Source organism: Panulirus ornatus, chromosome 7, assembly GCF_036320965.1.
Source record: "Panulirus ornatus isolate Po-2019 chromosome 7, ASM3632096v1, whole genome shotgun sequence".
NCBI lineage: Eukaryota > Metazoa > Arthropoda > Malacostraca > Decapoda > Palinuridae > Panulirus > Panulirus ornatus.
Window position 1 is genome coordinate 25,223,263 of NC_092230.1, and position 19,079 is coordinate 25,242,341.

Consider the following 19,079-nt stretch of genomic DNA (forward strand, 5'->3'; position numbering starts at 1 on the left):
GGGGATAAAGGTGATTGCTCAAATTACAGAGGTATAAGTTTGTTGAATATTCCTGGGAAATTATATGGGAGGGTATTGATTGAGAGGGTGAATGCATGTACAGAGCATTAGATTGGGGAAGAGCAGTGTGGCTTCAGAAAAGGTAGAGGATGTGTGGATCAGGTGTTTGTTTTGAAGAATGTATGTGAGAAATACTTAGAAAAGGAAATGAATTTGTATGTAGCATTTATGGATCTGGAGAAGGCATATGATAGAGTTGCTCTGATAAAGATATTAAGAATATATGGTGTGGAAGGCAAGTTGTTAGAAGCAGTGAAAAGTTTTTATCGAGGACGTAAGGCATATGTATGAGTAGGAAGAAAGTGATTGGTGCTCAGTGAATGTTGGTTTGCGGCAGGGGTGTGGGATGTCACCATGGTTGTTTAATTTGTTGTTGTTGTTGTTATTGTCATTATTATTATTATTATCATCATCATTATTCCATGTAGAAAATTGTATAAATACTAAATGTAGTAGGAAAGCTACTCGATGCAGAGATTTTATAAGGGAAATAAGGTATGGGTGTGAGAAGGAAGTTAGGAGGATGAGTGGTTTCAAGTGGAGGTGCATCTTTGTTAAAGGTGGGTGTTGTCCTCAAGGCTGTTTTATTTTACAGTGAATGGGATGGCACGAGAGGTATATACAGGAGTCTAAAGGAGAGACATGGATCTACAGTATGCTGGGGGTTAGGAGGGGTCGTCAGTCGTAAATCATTTCCTTTTTCATTTTGGCACAGCTTTAGTGGGAGAATCTAGATGCAGGTATCTGAGTCTGGGAGAGTGTGTGAAAGGAGGAAGTTAAGAGATAATGTGAATAACAGTAAAGTCACGGGGTTTAGCAGGGGGACAAGACAGATTGGTTAGAATCTAAGATTGACTGTAGAGTTGACATGGCAGTGAATGGAACTATGGGAGCTGGCATGGACCATGGGGTGGGTGGGTACATAGGGGTCGTGGGTGTGTTGGGAAATGTATGGAGAGGTCACTATCACTGAAGGCAAGGATTTTTTTGTGTTTGGTGGTTTGAGTTTATTGAGGAGGTCTTGTTGAGACGAGATGCAGATAGGGTGAGAGAAGAAGGAGCAGAATTGAAGGATGTGGAGGAATGAAGTGTTGAGTCATTATGAGTGCATTTGGTTATTTGTAAGAGAAAGGAAATCATTGTGAAAAAGAAGAAAAAGTGTAGGAGACAGGATTGAACCTTAAGGGACACCACTGTTGTTGGAGAAAGGGGAGAGGCTTATCCATCATCAAATCCATCATCAGTGACCTTATTAGCAGACGTTTATGAGGTATTTATACTTTACCCCACATTTTTAGATTCACCATTTAGATAGATCACATGTATCCAGAACTTTTAAAACAAGAACAGTCAGTGAGCTGTTGATTACAAAACTTTATATTTGACAACTAAAAGAATTTGACTTTATGATTATCTTTTTTGACAGATGGTATTATCAGTGAGCTTAATCAGCTGGCTTTGGGATCAGGTTGCAAGAATATCAGCAGTGAAGGTGGAAGCAGTAGGGGAGGAAGAGGTTTGAGTGGTATGGTCACCTCAGGCAGTGGATGGGATTCACCTGCATTTCAGCCCACTCTTTCAGGCACTTCTGCAGATGCACTCAGTGCATCAATCCTTGCAGGAGTGGCTACAGAAAGAAAGCGAAATTTAGGTGAGTATCATAGCTTCACTGAAGGAGGAGAGTTTTTTATTTTTTCTCTGATATAAATGAATGGCTGACATAGCCTTCTGGAAAATATTATTTACCTCTGCAAAAATTCTTTTGCAGAACATAGTTTCAACATATTTCTGCAACAACATATTGACCAGGCACTAGGAAAAGGATTTGATGACAATGTGGGAAGGCACTCGGGTCCAGTATTTTTCCAGGTACTGTATTATTTATGTTAGAAATTGTAACATTATCTAGATTTCCAATGTGTAGGTCTTTTTTCATGTTCACTGTCAGTTAAGAAAACTTTAGAGAAGATTTGACTACTTTGAAATCATAGATTTCAGTGCTCCTTTTGATATTCATTAGAAACTTTTGTTTTTGCATATATCTATACTGAAGACTTCTGTCCATGATAGGAGTCTTTGATATTAAAAAGCAAATCTCTGTATTGGAAAATACATTTGTACAAGGGACAGATGCCTACCAGGTATTTTCTGATTCCTTAAGACATTAGATGTCTTTAGGGAATCCAAAAAGACTCAGGCTCACATTCTAATGACACATCATATGTCTTCCACTTTAAAAATTCACAAGAAGTGCATTGGTGCATTATTATGAGCATCACATGGTTTAGATAACTACCTCAAGCCTTTTCCTTGCACAGATTCAGGTTAGAACAGATCATGTATAGCCTGAAGTATTGAAGAAAATAATTTTTTTTATACATATTTACCGTGGCACCCAATGAACACTGTATTGTGCATTGGTTTTTGTGATTGTTTTAGTGGTATGTAATATGATAACTTTCAGAAGAATTATTTAAACTTTATTATGTAAAAATAGTTAAATGAAGCAACAGAAATATTTATTTTGGCACTTTAAAACTTGCTTTGTGAAGATAATTTTGGTTTTGAATTTAGTGTTTTGTGTACGTAATATTATGTAACAATCACATATGAATAGATCCACCATTTTCCTGACTTGAAATAGGGTTTTGTTCCAATAAACTATGTTGCAAGTCAAATCATCATAGGTCAAGCAGTTTAAACCCACTATAAAAACATTAAATTTTTTCCATGTCAAACCTTCTAGTATGGAATGCAAAGGAAACAGTGGAGCTTAAGAAAAGTACACCACATTCTCACATCATTTATATTAGTCAATATTTTACATTTTCATCCTTGTGGATAGGGGAGAAAGACTTCTGCCCATGTATTCCCTGCATGTCATAGGAGGTGACTAAGAAGGGGTGCTGGAAATACTCCCTCCTCTATTATTACTTTCCAAAGTAAGGAACAGAGCAAGGAGCTAAGCGAGGGATTTTCCCTGTAAGGCTCAGTCATCTGTTCTCAATGCTACCTCACTTATATGGGAAATGGCAAGTGTGTATGAAGATAAAAAACACTTTCTATAATAAAACATTGTTACCTGGTGTTGTAGCTTAAAATTTTTTACTATTCTAGTCAGTCTGGATGAACATGTCGGAGGCCTGTATGTTTGTGCCCTTTCTTATTATGTTTGTTGAACTTTGAAGCACCTACAAAATTGGTGATATGTTTTTTTTTTCTTTTCATGCTTGCCATTTCCCATGTGAGCAAGGCAGCATCAAGAACAGATGACAGAGCCTTATAGGAAAAAAAGAATCCCCACTTGGCTCTTTGCTCTGTTCCTTCTTTTGGAAAATGATATGGGAAGGAAGGATTTCCAGTCACCCGTTCCCACCTCTCTTAGTCACCTTCAGTGACGCACAGGGAATACATGGGAAGTACTCTTTCTGCCCTATCCCCAGGGATAAGAAATTGGTAATAAAGACTGAATAGTCATACTCATTTGTAACAAAAACTACCAGAAATACCACATCTAAACATGTATGCCTGATAGTTCTCATGGTGTATCTCATTTGCCATGCAGCAGAGCAGTATAAGTTCATTGGTGGGCACATTGCATATGTAAGCAATTTTTCACAGGAGTGATTTGTGTATCATTTAGATTATGTTCTAGTTACTCCAAGTAACATACTTAAGGAGGTATGTTTCAATACTTGAGAATGTCTTACTCATAGAGTATATAGCGGATATAATGACTGCCACACTGAAAGGATTAATCTATTAGGGCTTTTAGGAAAAACTCCTCCAGTCCTTTCTTTTAAGGAGGTTGGTAGCTTCTCCATTATTACCCTAGTGGGACTTTCAAAAGTCCTTGACATATTTCAGTCTAATACAGATTTTCTGACACTTTTGCTCAGCAATTTTATAAAAAGGTTTACTTGTAACCTGTGGTTCTAGAAGGAGTATTATATATACATGCAGGAGGGGGAAAGGTGTGCAAGGAATAGAGTGAGTTGGAACGATGTGGTATACCGGGGTCGACGTGCTGTCAGTGGATTGAACCAGGGCATGTGAAGCGTCTGGGGTAAACCATGGAAAGTTCTGTGGGGCCTGGATGTGGAAAGGGAGCTGTGGTTTCGGTGCTTATACATAATAGCTAGAGACTGAGTGTGAACGAATGGGGCCTTTGTTGTCTTTTCCTAGCGCTGCCTCGCACACATGCAGGGGGATGGGGTTGGTATTCCATTATGTGGCAGTGGGGTGGCAATGGGAATGAATAAGGGCAGACTATGAATTATGTACATATGTATATATGTATATGTCAGTGTGTGTATATATATGTATACGTTGAGATGTATAGGTATGTATATGTGTGTGTGTGGATGTGTATGTATACACATGTGTATGTTGGTGGTTTGGGCCATTCTTTCATCTGTTTCCTTTTGCTACCTCACTAATGCAGGAGACAGCGACAAAGTATAATAATGATTAGAATAAATATATTTATTTATTTTATTTATTTTACTTTGTCGCTGTCTCCCATGTTAGCGAGGTAGCGCAGGGAAACAGACGAAAGAATGGCCCAACCCACCCACATACACATGTATATACATAGACGTCCACCCATGCAAATATACATACCTTTACATCTCAACGTATACATATATATATACACATACAGACATATACATATATACACATGTACATGATTCATACTTGTCTGCCTTTATTCATTCCCAATGCCACCCTGCCACACATGAAATAACAACCCCCTCCCCCCGCATGTATGTGAGGTAGCGCTAGGAAAAGACAACAAAGGCCACATTCGTTCACACTCAGTCTCTCGCTGTCATGTAATAATGCACCGAAACCACAGCTCCCTTTCCACATCCAGGCCCCACACAACTTTCCATGGTTTACCCCAGACACTTCACATGCCCTGGTTCAATCCATTGACAGCACGTGGACCCCGGTATACCACATCGTTCTAATTCACGCCTTTCACCCACCTGCATGTTCAGGCCTCGATCACTCAAAATCTTTTTCACTCCATCTTTCCACCTCCAATTTGGTCTCCCAATTCTCCTTGTTCCCTCCACCTCTGACACATATATCCTCATTGTCAATCTTTCCTCAGTCATTCTCTCCATGTGACCAAACCATTTCAAAAACCCTCTTCTGCTCTCTCAACCACACTCTTTCTATTACCACACATCTCTCTTACCCTATTATTACTTACTCAGTCAAAAAACCTCACACCACATATTGTCCTCAAACATCTCATTTCCAGCACATCCCCTCTCCTCTGCACAACTCTATCTATTGCCCATGCCTCACAACCATATAACATTGTTGGATCACTATTCCTTCAAACATACCCATTTTTGCTTTCCAAGATAATGTTCTCGACTTCCACGCATTCTTCAACGCTCCCAGAACTTTTGCCCCCTCCCCCACCCTATGAATCACTTCTGCTTCCATGGTTCCATCCTCTGCCAAATCCACTCCCAGATATCTAAAACACTTCACTTCCTCCAGTTTTCTCCATTCAAACTTACCTCCCAATTGACTTGTCCCTCAACCCTGCTGTACCTAATAACCTTGCTCTTATTCACATTTACTCTCAGCTTTCTTCCTTCACACACTTTACCAAACTCAGTCACCAGCTTCTGCAGTTTCTCACCTGAATCAGCCACCAGCGCTGTATCATCAGTGAACAACAACTGACTCACTTCCCAAGCTCTCTCATCCACAACAGACTGCATACTTGCCCCTCTTTCCAAAACTCTAGCATTCACCTCCCTAACAACCCCATCCATAAACAAATTAAACAACCATGGAGAAATCACATCCCTGCTGCAAACCTACATTCACTGAGAACCAATTACTTTCCTCTCTTCGTACACGTACACATGCCTTACATCCTCGATAAAAACTTTTCACTGCTTCTAACAACTTGCCTCCCACACCATATATTCTTAATACCTTCCACAGAGCATCTCTATCAACTCTATCATATCCCTTCTCCAGATCCATAAATGCTACATACAAATCCATTTGCTTTTCTAAGTATTTCTCACATACATTTTTCAAAGCAAACACCTGATCCACACATCCTCTACCACATCTGAAACCACACTGCTCTTCCCCAATCTGATGCTCTGTACATGCCTTCACCCTCTCAATCAATACCCTCCCATATAATTTGCCAGGAATACTCAACAAACTTGTACCTATGTAATTTGAGCACTCACTTTTATCCCCTTTGCCTTTGTACAGTGGCACTGTGCAAGCATTCTGCCAATCCTCATACTATTCACCATTTCCCGCGATAGCGAGGTAGCGTTAAGAACAGAGGACTGAGCCATTGAGGGAATATCCTCCCTTGGCCCCCTCATCTGTTCCTTCTTTAGGAAAACTAAAAACGAGAGGGGGAGGATTTCCAGCCCCCCGCTCCCTTCCCTTTTAGTGGCGTTCTACGACATGCAGGGAATACATGGGAAGCATTCTTTCTCCCCTATCCCCAGGGATAGTATATATATATATATATATATATATTCCCTGGGGATAGGGGAGAAAGAATACTTCCCACGTATTCCCTGCGTGTCGTAGAAGGCGACTAAAAGGGAAGGGAGTGGGGGGGGCTGGAAATCCTCCCCTCTCATTTTTTTTTTGATTTTCCAAAAGAAGGAACAGAGAAGAGGGCCAGGTGAGGATATTCCCTCAAAGGCCCAGTCCTCTGTTCTTAACGCTACCTCGCTATCGCGGGAAATGGTGAATAGTATGAAACAAAAAAAAAAGATATATACATATATATATATATATATATATATATATATATATATATATATATATATATATATATATATATATAAGGTGAGTAATGTGGCAGTTGAGGGAATAATTGGTATACATGGGGTGTTCAGTGTTGTAAATGGAAATGGTGAAGAGCTTGTAGATTTATGTGCTGAAAAAGGACTGATGATTGGGAATACCTGGTTTAAAAAGCGAGATATACATAAGTATACTTATGTAAGTAGGAGAGATGGCCAGAGAGCGTTATTGGATTACGTGTTAATTGACAGGTGCGCGAAAGAGAGACTTTTGGATGTTAATGTGCTGAGAGGTGCAACTGGAGGGATGTCTGATCATTATCTTGTGGAGGCTAAGGTGAAGATTTGTATGGGTTTTCAGAAAAGAAGAGTGAATGTTGGGGTGAAGAGGGTGGTGAGAGTAAGTGAGCTTGGGAAGCAGACTTGTGTGAGGAAGTACCAGGAGAGACTGAGTACAGAATGGAAAAAGGTGAGAACAATGGAAGTAAGGGGAGTGGGGGAGGAATGGGATGTATTTAGGGAATCAGTGATGGATTGCGCAAAAGATGCTTGTGGCATGAGAAGAGTGGGAGATGGGTTGATTAGAAAGGGTAGTGAGTGGTGGGATGAAGAAGTAAGAGCATTAGTGAAAGAGAAGAGAGAGGCATTTGGACGATTTTTGCAGGGAAAAAATGCAATTGAGTGGGAGATGTATAAAAGAAAGAGACAGGAGGTCAAGAGAAAGGTGCAAGAGGTGAAAAAAAGGGCAAATGAGAGTTGGGGTGAGAGAGTATCATTAAATTTTAGGGAGAATAAAAAGATGTTCTGGAAGGAGGTAAATAAAGTGCGTAAGACAAGGGAGCAAATGGGACGTTCAGTGAAGGGCGCAAATGGGGAGGTGATAACAAGTAGTGGTGATGTGAGAAGGAGATGGAGTGAGTATTTTGAAGGTTTGTTGAATGTGTTTGATGATAGAGTAGCAGAGATAGGGTGTTTTGGTCGAGGTGGTGTGCAAAGTGAGAGGGTTAGGGAAAATGATTTGGTAAACAGAGAAGAGGTAGTAAAAGCTTTGCGGAAGATGAAAGCCGGCAAGGCAGCAGGTTTGGATGGTATTGCAGTGGAATTTATTAAAAAAGGGGGTGACTGTATTGTTGACTGGTTGGTAAGGTTATTTAATATATGTATGACTCATGGTGAGGTGCCTGAGGATTGGCGGAATGCATGCATAGTGCCATTGTACAAAGGCAAAGGGGATAAGAGTGAGTGCTCAAATTACAGAGGTATAAGTTTGTTGAGTATTCCTGGTAAATTATATGGGAGGGTATTGATTGAGAGGGTGAAGGCATGTACAGAGCATCAGATTGGGGAAGAGCAGTGTGGTTTCAGAAGTGGTAGAGGATGTGTGGATCAGGTGTTTGCTTTGAAGAATGTATGTGAGAAATACTTAGAAAAGCAAATGGATTTGTATGTAGCATTTATGGATCTGGAGAAGGCATATGATAGAGTTGATAGAGATGCTCTGTGGAAGGTATTAAGAATATATGGTGTGGGAGGCAAGTTGTTAGAAGCAGTGAAAAGTTTTTATCAAGGATGTAAGGCATGTGTACGTGTAGGAAGAGAGGAAAGTGATTGGTTCTCAGTGAATGTAGGTTTGCGGCAGGGGTGTGTGATGTCTCCATGGTTGTTTAATTTGTTTATGGATGGGGTTGTTAGGGAGGTGAATGCAAGAGTTTTGGAAAGAGGGGCAAGTATGAAGTCTGTTGGGGATGAGAGAGCTTGGGAAGTGAGTCAGTTGTTGTTCGCTGATGATACAGCGCTGGTTGCTGATTCATGTGAGAAACTGCAGAAGCTGGTGACTGAGTTTGGTAAAGTGTGTGAAAGAAGAAAGTTAAGAGTAAATGTGAATAAGAGCAAGGTTATTAGGTACAGTAGGGTTGAGGGTCAAGTCAATTGGGAGGTGAGTTTGAATGGAGAAAAACTGGAGGAAGTAAAGTGTTTTAGATATCTGGGAGTGGATCTGGCAGCGGATGGAACCATGGAAGCGGAAGTGGATCATAGGATGGGGGAGGGGGCGAAAATTCTGGGAGCCTTGAAGAATGTGTGGAAGTCGAGAACATTATCTCGGAAAGCAAAAATGGGTATGTTTGAAGGAATAGTGGTTCCAACAATGTTGTATGGTTGCGAGGCGTGGGCTATGGATAGAGTGGTGCGCAGGAGGATGGATGTGCTGGAAATGAGATGTTTGAGGATAATGTGTGGTGTGAGGTGGTTTGATCGAGTAAGTAACGTAAGGGTAAGAGAGATGTGTGGAAATAAAAAGAGCGTGGTTGAGAGAGCAGAAGAGGGTGTTTTCAAATGGTTTGGGCACATGGAGAGAATGAGTGAGGAAAGATTGACCAAGAGGATATATGTGTCGGAGGTGGAGGGAACGAGGAGAAGAGGGAGACCAAATTGGAGGTGGAAAGATGGAGTGAAAAAGATTTTGTGTGATCGGGGCCTGAACATGCAGGAGGGTGAAAGGAGGGCAAGGAATAGAGTGAATTGGAGCGATGTGGTATACCGGGGTTGACGTGCTGTCAGTGGATTGAATCAGGGCATGTGAAGCGTCTGGGGTAAACCATGGAAAGCTGTGTAGGTATGTATATTTGCGTGTGTGGACGCATGTATATACATGTGTATGGGGGTGGGTTGGGCCATTTCTTTCGTCTGTTTCCTTGCGCTACCTCACAAACGCGGGAGACAGCGACAAAGCAAAAAAAAAAATATATATATTTTTTTTTATTATTTTATTTTGCTTTGTTGCTGTCTCCTGCGTTAGTGAGGTAGCGCAAGGAAACAGACGAAGGAATGGCCCAACCCACCCACATACACATGTATATACATACACGTCCACACACATAAATATACATACCTATACATCTCAATGTATACATATATATACACACACAGACATATACATATATACACATGTACATAATTCATACTTTCTGCCTTTATTTATTCCCATCGCCACCTCGCTACACATGGAATAACAACCCCCTCCCCCCTCATGTGTGCGAGGTAGCGCTAGGAAAAGACAACAAAGGCCCCATTCGTTCACACTCAGTCTCTAGCTGTCATGTAATAATGCACCGAAACCACAGCTCCCTTTCCACATCCAGGCCCCACAGAGCTTTCCATGGTTTACCCCAGACGCTTCACATTCCCTGGTTCAATCCATTGACAGTACGTCAACCCCGGTATACCACATCGTTCAAATTCACTCTTATTCCTTGCATGCCTTTCACCCTCCTGCATGTTCAGGCCCCAATCACTCAAAATCTTTTTCACTCCATCTTTCCACCTCCAACTTGGTCTCCCACTTCTCCTCGTTCCTTCCACCTCTGACACATGTATCCTCTTGGTCAATCTTTCCTCAGTCATTCTCTCCATGTGACCAAACCATTTCAAAACACCCTCTTCTGCTCTCTCAACCACACTCTTTTTATTTCCACGCATCTCTCTTACCCTATTATTACTTACTCGATCAAACCACCTCACACCACATATTGTCCTCAAACATCTCATTTCCAGCACATCCACCCTCCTGCGCACAACTCTATCCATAGCCCACGCCTCACCCATACAACATTGTTGGAACCACTATTCCTTCAAACATACCCATTTTTGCTTTCCGAGATAATGTTCTCGACTTCCAAACATTCTTCAATGCTCCCAGAATTTTTGCCCCCTCCCCCACCCTATGATTCACTTCCGCTTCCATGGTTCCATCCGCTGCCAGATCCACTCCCAGATATCTAAAACACTTTACTTCCTCCAGTTTTTCTCCATTCAAACTTACCTCCCAATTGACTTGACCCTCAACCCTACTGTACCTAATAACCTTGCTCTTATTCACATTTACTCTTAACTTTCTTCTTTCACACACTTTACCAAACTCAGTCACCAGCTTCTGCAGTTTCTCACCTGAATCAGCCACCAGCGCTGTATCATCAGCGAACAACAACTGACTCACTTCCCAAGCTCTCTCATCCACAACAGACTGCATACTTGCCCCTCTTTTCAAAACTCTTGCATTCACCTCCCTAACAACCCCATCCATAAACAAATTAAACAGCCATGGAGACATCACACATCCCTGCTGCAAATCTACATTCACTGAGAACCGATCACTTACCTCTCTTCCTACAAGTACACATGCCTTACATCCTCGATAAAAACTTTTCACTGCTTCTAACAACTTGCCTCCCACACCATATATTCTTAATACCTTCCACAGAGCATCTCTATCAACTCTATCATATGCCTTCTCCAGATCCATAAATGCTACATACAAATCCATTTGCTTTTCTAAGGATTTCTCACATACATTCTTCAAAGCAAACATCTGATCCACACATCCTCTACATCTTCTGAAACTACACTGCTCTTCCCCAATCTGATGCTCTGTACATGCTTTCACCCTCTCAGTCAATACCCTCCCATATAATTTCCTAGGAATACTCAACAAACTTATACCTCTGTAATTTGAGCACTCACTTTTATCTCCTTTGCCTTTGTACAATGGCACTATGCAAGCATTCCGCCAATCCTCAGGCACCTCACCATGAGTCATACATACATTGAATAATCTTACCAACCAGTCAACAATACAGTCACCCCCTTTTTTAATAAATTCCACTGTAATGCCATCCAAACCCTCTGACTTGCTGGCTTTCATCTTCCGCAAAGCTTTTACTACCTCTTCTCTGTTTACCTAATCATTCTCCCTAACCCTCTCACTTTGCACACCACCTCAACCAAAACACCCTATATCTGCCACTCTGTCATCAAACACATTCAACAAACCTTCAAATTACATCTCTTTGATGACAGCCTCTGATGTCTTAAGAATGAAACTGTTGAATATAGAAACAACCTTATTGTCATCAACAATTAGAGGACATCGCTAAGAGAGCTTTATGTCTTAACAGAACAATTTAGACTTCGAGAGATTGTTAAGGGCATCATTTGCATTTGCACCTTGGTAACTCATTTTATTGATCTGGGGTGTATGTTGTGGCACATAAGATGAGGAAGTTGGGATCTGCTAGAACCTTCTTTAGAAATCTTCATGTAGAGAAAATCAACAACAGAGGTTTGTAGCACTCTTCTCCATCCCTCCTTAGGTAGGACCTTAGCTTAGACATTTTGGATGTACCTTGTATGACACTTGGGATTCCTCGTTCAGGAGAGGCAGATTCTAGTGTGCCCCTAAAATTCAATAGTGAGGTATTTCCACCTTTAGATTTTGTTTCCTTATGTGAATTATTTTCTCTGAAGCCTTTTCTTTCATATAGGTATGCTCTCATGATCACAGGACAGACTGCAGAGGAAAGAAATGTAGGTTTTGAAACCTGGAAAACATTTCCACTGAACTGGTATCCTGTGAGCAATTTTTCTTGGATTACTCTTTCAGCATTATAATTCTCTCTCTCTCTCTCTCTCTCTCTCTCTCTCTCTCTCTCTCTCTCTCTCTCTCTCTCTCTCTCTTGTATGTGTATGAAAAATCTTTATAAACCAAGTGTAACCTTCTTTTGGTTTGATACCCATGGTTAGTGAATTTTAAGCATTCATACAGCTAGTAGTGAACTACTGTAGTAGTAAATAGGTCATTGGCATCCTATCTCTGGTGGTCTGTGATAGACCAAAGGCAGACCTGAAATGAACCAGTGGCCACCACTTGGTTGGGAGGATAGTGAGAGGTAGGAATTAAAGTGTTTCCCCACCATAATATTAGAAGGTCCAAGCCCCAGTAATCGTAGAATATATTACATTATTCATATATTATACTTTGTCACTGTCTCCCGTGTTAGCAACGTAGCACAAGGAAACAGACGAAAGAATGGCCCAACCCACCCACATACACATGTTTATGCATACATGTCCACGCACGCACATATACATACCTATACATTTCAATGTATACACATATATACATACACAGACATATACTTTTATACACATGTACATAGTTCATACTTTCTGCCTTTATTCATTCCCATCGCCACCCTGCCACACATGAAATGACAACCCCCTCCCCCCGCATGCGCGTGAGGTAATGCTAGGAAAAGGCAACAAAGGCCACATTCGTTCACACTCAGTCTCTAGCTGTCATGTTTAATGCACCGAAACCACAGCTCCCTTTCCACGTCCAGGCCCCACAGAACTTTCCATGGTTTACCCCAGACACTTCACATGCCCTGGTTCAATCCATTGACAGCACGCTGACTCCGGTATACCACATCATTCCAATTTGCTCTATTCCTTGCACACCTTTCACCCTCCTACATGTTCTGGCTCTGATCGCTCAAAATGTTTTTCACTCCATCTTTCCAACTAAAATTTGGTCTCCCACTTCTCATTCCCTCCACCTCTGACACATATATCCTCTTTTGTCATTCTCTCCATATGACCAAACCATTTTAAAACACCCTCTTCTGCTCTCTCAACCACACTCTTTTTATTACCACACATCTCTCTTACCCTTTCATTACTTACTCGATCAAACCACCTCACACCACATATTGTCCTCATACATCTCATTTCCAACACATCCACCCTCCTCCACACAACTTTATCTAAAGCCCACGCCTCACAACCATATAACATTGTTGGAACCACTACTCCTTCAAACATACCCATTTTTGCTTTGCGAGATAATGTTCTCGCCCTCCACGCATTTTTCAATGCTCCCAGAACTTTTGCCCCCTCCCCCACCTTGTGGCTTACTTCCACTTCCATGGTTCCATCCGCTGCCAAATCCACTCCCAGATATCTAAAACACCACTTCCTCCAGTTTTTTCCATTCAAACGTACCTCCCAATTGACTTGTCCCTCAACCCTACTGTACCTAATAACCTTGCTCTATTCACATTATCTCTCTGCTTTCTTTTGTCACACGCTTTACCAAATTCAGTCACCAGCTTCTGCAGTTTCTCACCCGAATCAGCCACCAGTACTGTATCATCAGTGAACAGCAACTGACTCACTTCCCAAGCTCTCTCATCCACAACAGACTGCATACTTGCCCCTCTGTCCAAAACTCTTGCATTCACCTCCCTAACAACCCCATCCATAATCAAATTAAACAACCATGGAGATATCACGCACCCTGCCACAAACCGACATTCACAGGGAACCAATCATTTTCCACTCTTCCTACTTGTACACATGCCTTTGCATCCTCGATAAAAACTCTTCACTGCTTCTGACAACTTGCCTCCCACACCATATATTCTTAATACCTTCCACAGAGCATCTCTATCAACTCTATCATATGCCTTCTCCAGATCCATAAATGCTACAAACAAATCCATTTGCTTTTCTAAGTATTTCTCACATATGTTCTCCAAAGCAAACACCTGATCCACACATCCTCTACCACTTCTGAAACTACACTGCTCTTCCCCAATCTGATGCTCTGTACATGCTTTCACCCTCTCAATCAGTACCCTCCCATATAATTTCCCAGGAATACTCAACAAACTTATACCTTTGTAATTTGAGCACTCACCTTTATCCCCTTTGCCTTTGTATAATGGCACTATGTATGCATTCCGTCAATCCTTAGGCACGTCACAATGAGTCATACATACATTAAATATCCTTACCAACCAGTCAACAACACAGTCACCCACTTTTTTTTTTTGTAAATTCCACTGCAATACCATACAAACCCTGCTGCCTTGCCAGTTTTCATCTTCCGCAAAGCTTTTACTCCCTCTTCTCTGTTTACTAAATCATTCTCCCTAACCCTCTCACTTCGCACACCACATCGACCAAAACACCTTATATCTGCCACTCTATCATCTAACACATTCAGCAAACCTTCAAAATACTCACTCCATCTCCTTCTCGCATCATCACTACTTGTTATTACCTCCCCATTAGCCCCCTTTACCGATGTTCCCATTTGTTCTCTTGTCTTACACACTTTATTTACTTCCTAGAATATATCTTTGAGAATCTCACATGCTTGTGGGACCCTGTTCCAGGGAGAAAAGCTTTTTAGATTTCCAAACATAATTTTTAAGGAATATTTATTGGATTTCAGGTACCCCAAGCAATCGTTTGGTTTGATGCTGTCAACCGGGTATACAAGTTCTTTATGATAGAGCCTTCAGAGAAAGACACAAAAGCAAAGCAGGTAAGACACTATATTGTATTTATTCTTTTTTTAGTATATAGCATTTATAGAAGAGGGGTATGTATGAGAGAGCTGAAGAGGGTGTGCTGAAATTATTTGGAGAGTATTACTAAGAGGGTATACATATTAAAAGGAAAAGGGGGAAACCAAGGAGGAGGTGGGATAATGGAATGAAAGATATGTTAAAAGTTTTTGGCCTGAACATGCAGGAGGGTGAGACATGCAAGAGATAAAGTGAACTGGAGCAACAAGGGTATACAAGGGAAGCTGTACCATCACTGGGCTGAATCAGGGCATGTGAAGTGGTTGGGGAACCAAAGAAAGGTCAGTTGGGCCTTGTTGTGGATAGGGGCAGTGACTGTAGTGCATATATATGTATAGAGTGAATGTGTATGAATGAAGCCATTTCTTGGTCTTTTCTTGGTGCTGTTTCTCAGACACTGGATGGTAAACATGTATGAAAAATGGAAAAAGACCCATCCACTTATGTACTTACATGCTCATATTTTATTTATTTATTTATTTATTTTGCTTTGTCACTGTCTCCCGCGTTAGTGAGGTAGTGCAAGGAAACAGACGAAAGAATGGCCCAACCCACCCACATACACATGTATATACATACATGTCCACACACGCAAATATACATACCTATATATCTCAACATATACATATATATGTCTGTCTGTGTGTGTATATATATATATGTGTACATTGAGATGTATGGGTATGTATACTTGTGTGTGGGGACGTGTATGTATATACATGTGTATGGGAGTGGGTTGGGCCATTTCTTTCGTCTGTTTCCTTGTGCTACCTCGCAAACGCGGGAGACAGCGACAAAGCAAAATAAATATAATAATAAATATATATATATATATATGTACACACACAGACATGTACATATATACACATGTACATAATTCATACTGTCTAGCCTTATTCATTCCCATCGCCACCCCGCCACACATGAAATAAAAACCCCCTCCCCCCTCATGTGTGCGAGGTAGCGCTAGGAAAAGACAACAAAGGCTACATTCGTTCACACTCAGTCTCTAACTGTCATGTATAGTGCACCGAAACCACAGCTCCCCTTCCACATTCAGGCCCCACAGAACTTTCCATGGTTTATCTCAGACACTTCACATGCTGTGGTTCAATCCATTGACAGCACGTCGACCCCGGTATACCTTATCGTTCCAGTTCACTCTATTCCTTGCACGCCTTTCACCCTCCTGCATGTTCAGGCCCCGATCACTCAAAATCTTTTTCACTCCATCTTTCCACCTCCAATTTGGTCTCCCACTTCTCGTTCCCTCCACCTCTGACACATATATCCTCTTGGTCAATCTGTCCTCACTCATTCTCTCCATGTGACCAAACCATTTCAAAACACCCTCTTCTGCTCTCTCAACCACACTCTTTTTATTACCACACATCTCTCTTACCCAATTATTACTTACTCAATCAAACCACCTCACACTACATATTGTCCTCAAACATCTCATTTCCAGCACATTCACCCTCCTGTGCACAACTCTATCTATAGCCCATGCCCCACAACCATATAAAATTGTTGGAACTACTATTCCTTCAAACATACCCATTTTTGCTCTCTGAGATAATGTTCTCAACTTCCACACATTCTTCAATGCTCCCAGAACTTTCGCCCCCTCCCCCACCCTATGATTCACTTCCGCTTCCATGGTTCCATCCACTGCCAAATCCACTCCCAGATATCTAAAACACTTCACTTCCTCCAGTTTTTCTCCATTCAAACTTACCTCCCAATTGACTTGTCCCTCAACCCTACTGTATCTAATAACCTTGCTCTTATTCACATTTACTCTCTGCTTTCTTCTTTCACACACTTTACCAAACTCAGTCACCAGCTTCTGCAGTTTCTGACATGAATCAGCCACCAGCACTGTATCATCAGGGAACAACAACTGACTCACTTCCCAAGCTCTCTCATCCACAACAGACTGCATACTTGTCCCTCTTTCCTAAACTCTTACATTCACCTCCCTAACAAGCCCATCCATAAACAAATTAAACAACCATGGAGACATCACACACCCCTGCCGCAGACCTACATTCACTGAGAACCAATCACTCCTCTCTTCCCACACGTACACATGCCTTACATCCTCGATCCTCGATAAAAAGTTTTCACTGCTTCTGACAACTTGCCTCCCACACCATATATTCTTAATACCTTCCACAGAGCATCTCTATCAACTCTATCATATGCCTTCTCCAGATCCATAAATGCTACATACAAATCCATTTGCTTTTCTAAGTATTTCTCACATACATTCTTCAAAGCAAACACCTGATCCACAGATCCTCTACCACTTCTGAAACCACACTGCTCTTCCTCAATCTGATGCTCTTTACAGGCGTTCACCCTCTCAATCAATACCCTCCCATATAGGTTCCCAGGAATACTCAACAAATTTATACCTCTGTAATTTGAGCACTCACTCTTATCCCCTTTGCCTTTGTACAATGGCACTATGCAAGCATTCTGCCAATCCTCAGGCACCTCACCATGAGTCATACATACATTAAATAACCTTACCAACAAGTCAACAATACAGTCACCCCCTTTTTTAATCATTCCACTGCAATGCCATCCAAACCTGCTGCTTAGCCAGCTTTCATCTTCTGCACAGCTTTTACTACCTCTTCTCTGTTTACCAAATCATTCTTCCTAACTCTCTCACTTTGCACACCACCTTGACCAAAACACCCTATATCTGCTACTGTATCATCAAACACATTCAACAAACCTTCAAAATACTCACTCCATTCCTTTTTCACATTACCACTACTTGTTATCCCCTCCCCATTAGCCCCCTTCACTGAAGTTCCCATTGATTCCCTTGTCTTAGACACTTTATTTACCTCCTTCCAAAACATCTTTTTATTCTCCCTAAAATTTAGTGATACTCTCTCACCCCAATTCTCATTTGCTCTCTTTTTCACCTCTTGCACCTTTCTCTTGACCTCCTGACTTTCTCTTCTCTTTCACTAACAAAATTACTTCTTCATCCCACCACTCTCTACCCTTTCTAATCTGCCCACCTCCCATGCTTCTCATGCCATGAGCATCTTTTGTGCAAGCCATCACTGATTCCCTAAATACATCCCATTCCTCCCCCACTCCCCCTATGTCCTTTGTTCTCACCTTTTTCCATTCTCTACTCAGTCTCTCCTGGTACTTCCTCACACAAGTCTCCTTCCCAAGCTCACTTATTCTCACCACTCTCTTCACCCCAACATTCTCTCTTCTTTTCTGAAAACCTCTACAAATCTTCACCTTTGCCTCCACAAGATAATGATCAGGCATCCCTCTAGTTGCACCTATCAGCACATTAACATCCAAAAGTCTCTCTTCTGCGCGCCTATCAATTAACACGTAATCCAATAACGCTGTCTGGCCATCTCTCCTACTTACATATGTATACTTATGTATATCTCTCTTTTTAAACCAGGTATTCCCAATCACCAGTTCTTTTTCAGCACATAAATCTACAAGCTGTTCACCATTTCCATTTACAACACTGAACACTCCATATACACCAATTATTCCCTCAACTGCCACATTACTCACTTTTGCATTCAAATCACCCATCACTATAACCCGGTCTCGTGCATCAAAACTACTAACACACTCACTCACCTGCTCACAAAACACTTGCCTCTCATGATCTTTCTTGTCATGCCCAGGTGCATATGCACCAATAATCACCCATCTCTCTCCATCCACTTTCAGTTTTACCCATATCAATTTAGAGTTTACTTTCATACACTCTATCACATACTCCCACCACTCCTGTTTCAGGAGTAGTGCTACTCCTTCCCATGCTCTCGTCCTCTCACTAACCCCTGACTTTACTCCCAAGACATTCCCAAACCACTCTTCCCCTTTACCCTTGAGCTTCGTTTCACTCAGAGCCAAAACATCCAGGTTCCTTTCCTCAAACATACTACTTATCTCTCCTTTTTTCTCATCTTGTTTACATCCACACACA

General features: G+C 41.4%; 1 protein-coding gene across 4 annotated transcripts in view; it reads left to right on the plus strand.

Moving 5' to 3' along the window:
- Positions 1 to 19,079, plus strand: part of LOC139749459 (nonsense-mediated mRNA decay factor SMG8) — a 138,370-nt gene that overhangs the window by 15,566 nt on the left and 103,725 nt on the right. For all 4 annotated transcript variants that reach the window (XM_071663355.1, XM_071663356.1, XM_071663358.1 and 1 more), the window contains exons 4-6: positions 1,487 to 1,711; positions 1,829 to 1,929; positions 14,950 to 15,042. In XM_071663355.1, the coding sequence (XP_071519456.1) occupies positions 1,487 to 1,711; positions 1,829 to 1,929; positions 14,950 to 15,042 (419 nt within the window). The remainder of the gene's footprint in view (positions 1 to 1,486; positions 1,712 to 1,828; positions 1,930 to 14,949; positions 15,043 to 19,079) is intronic.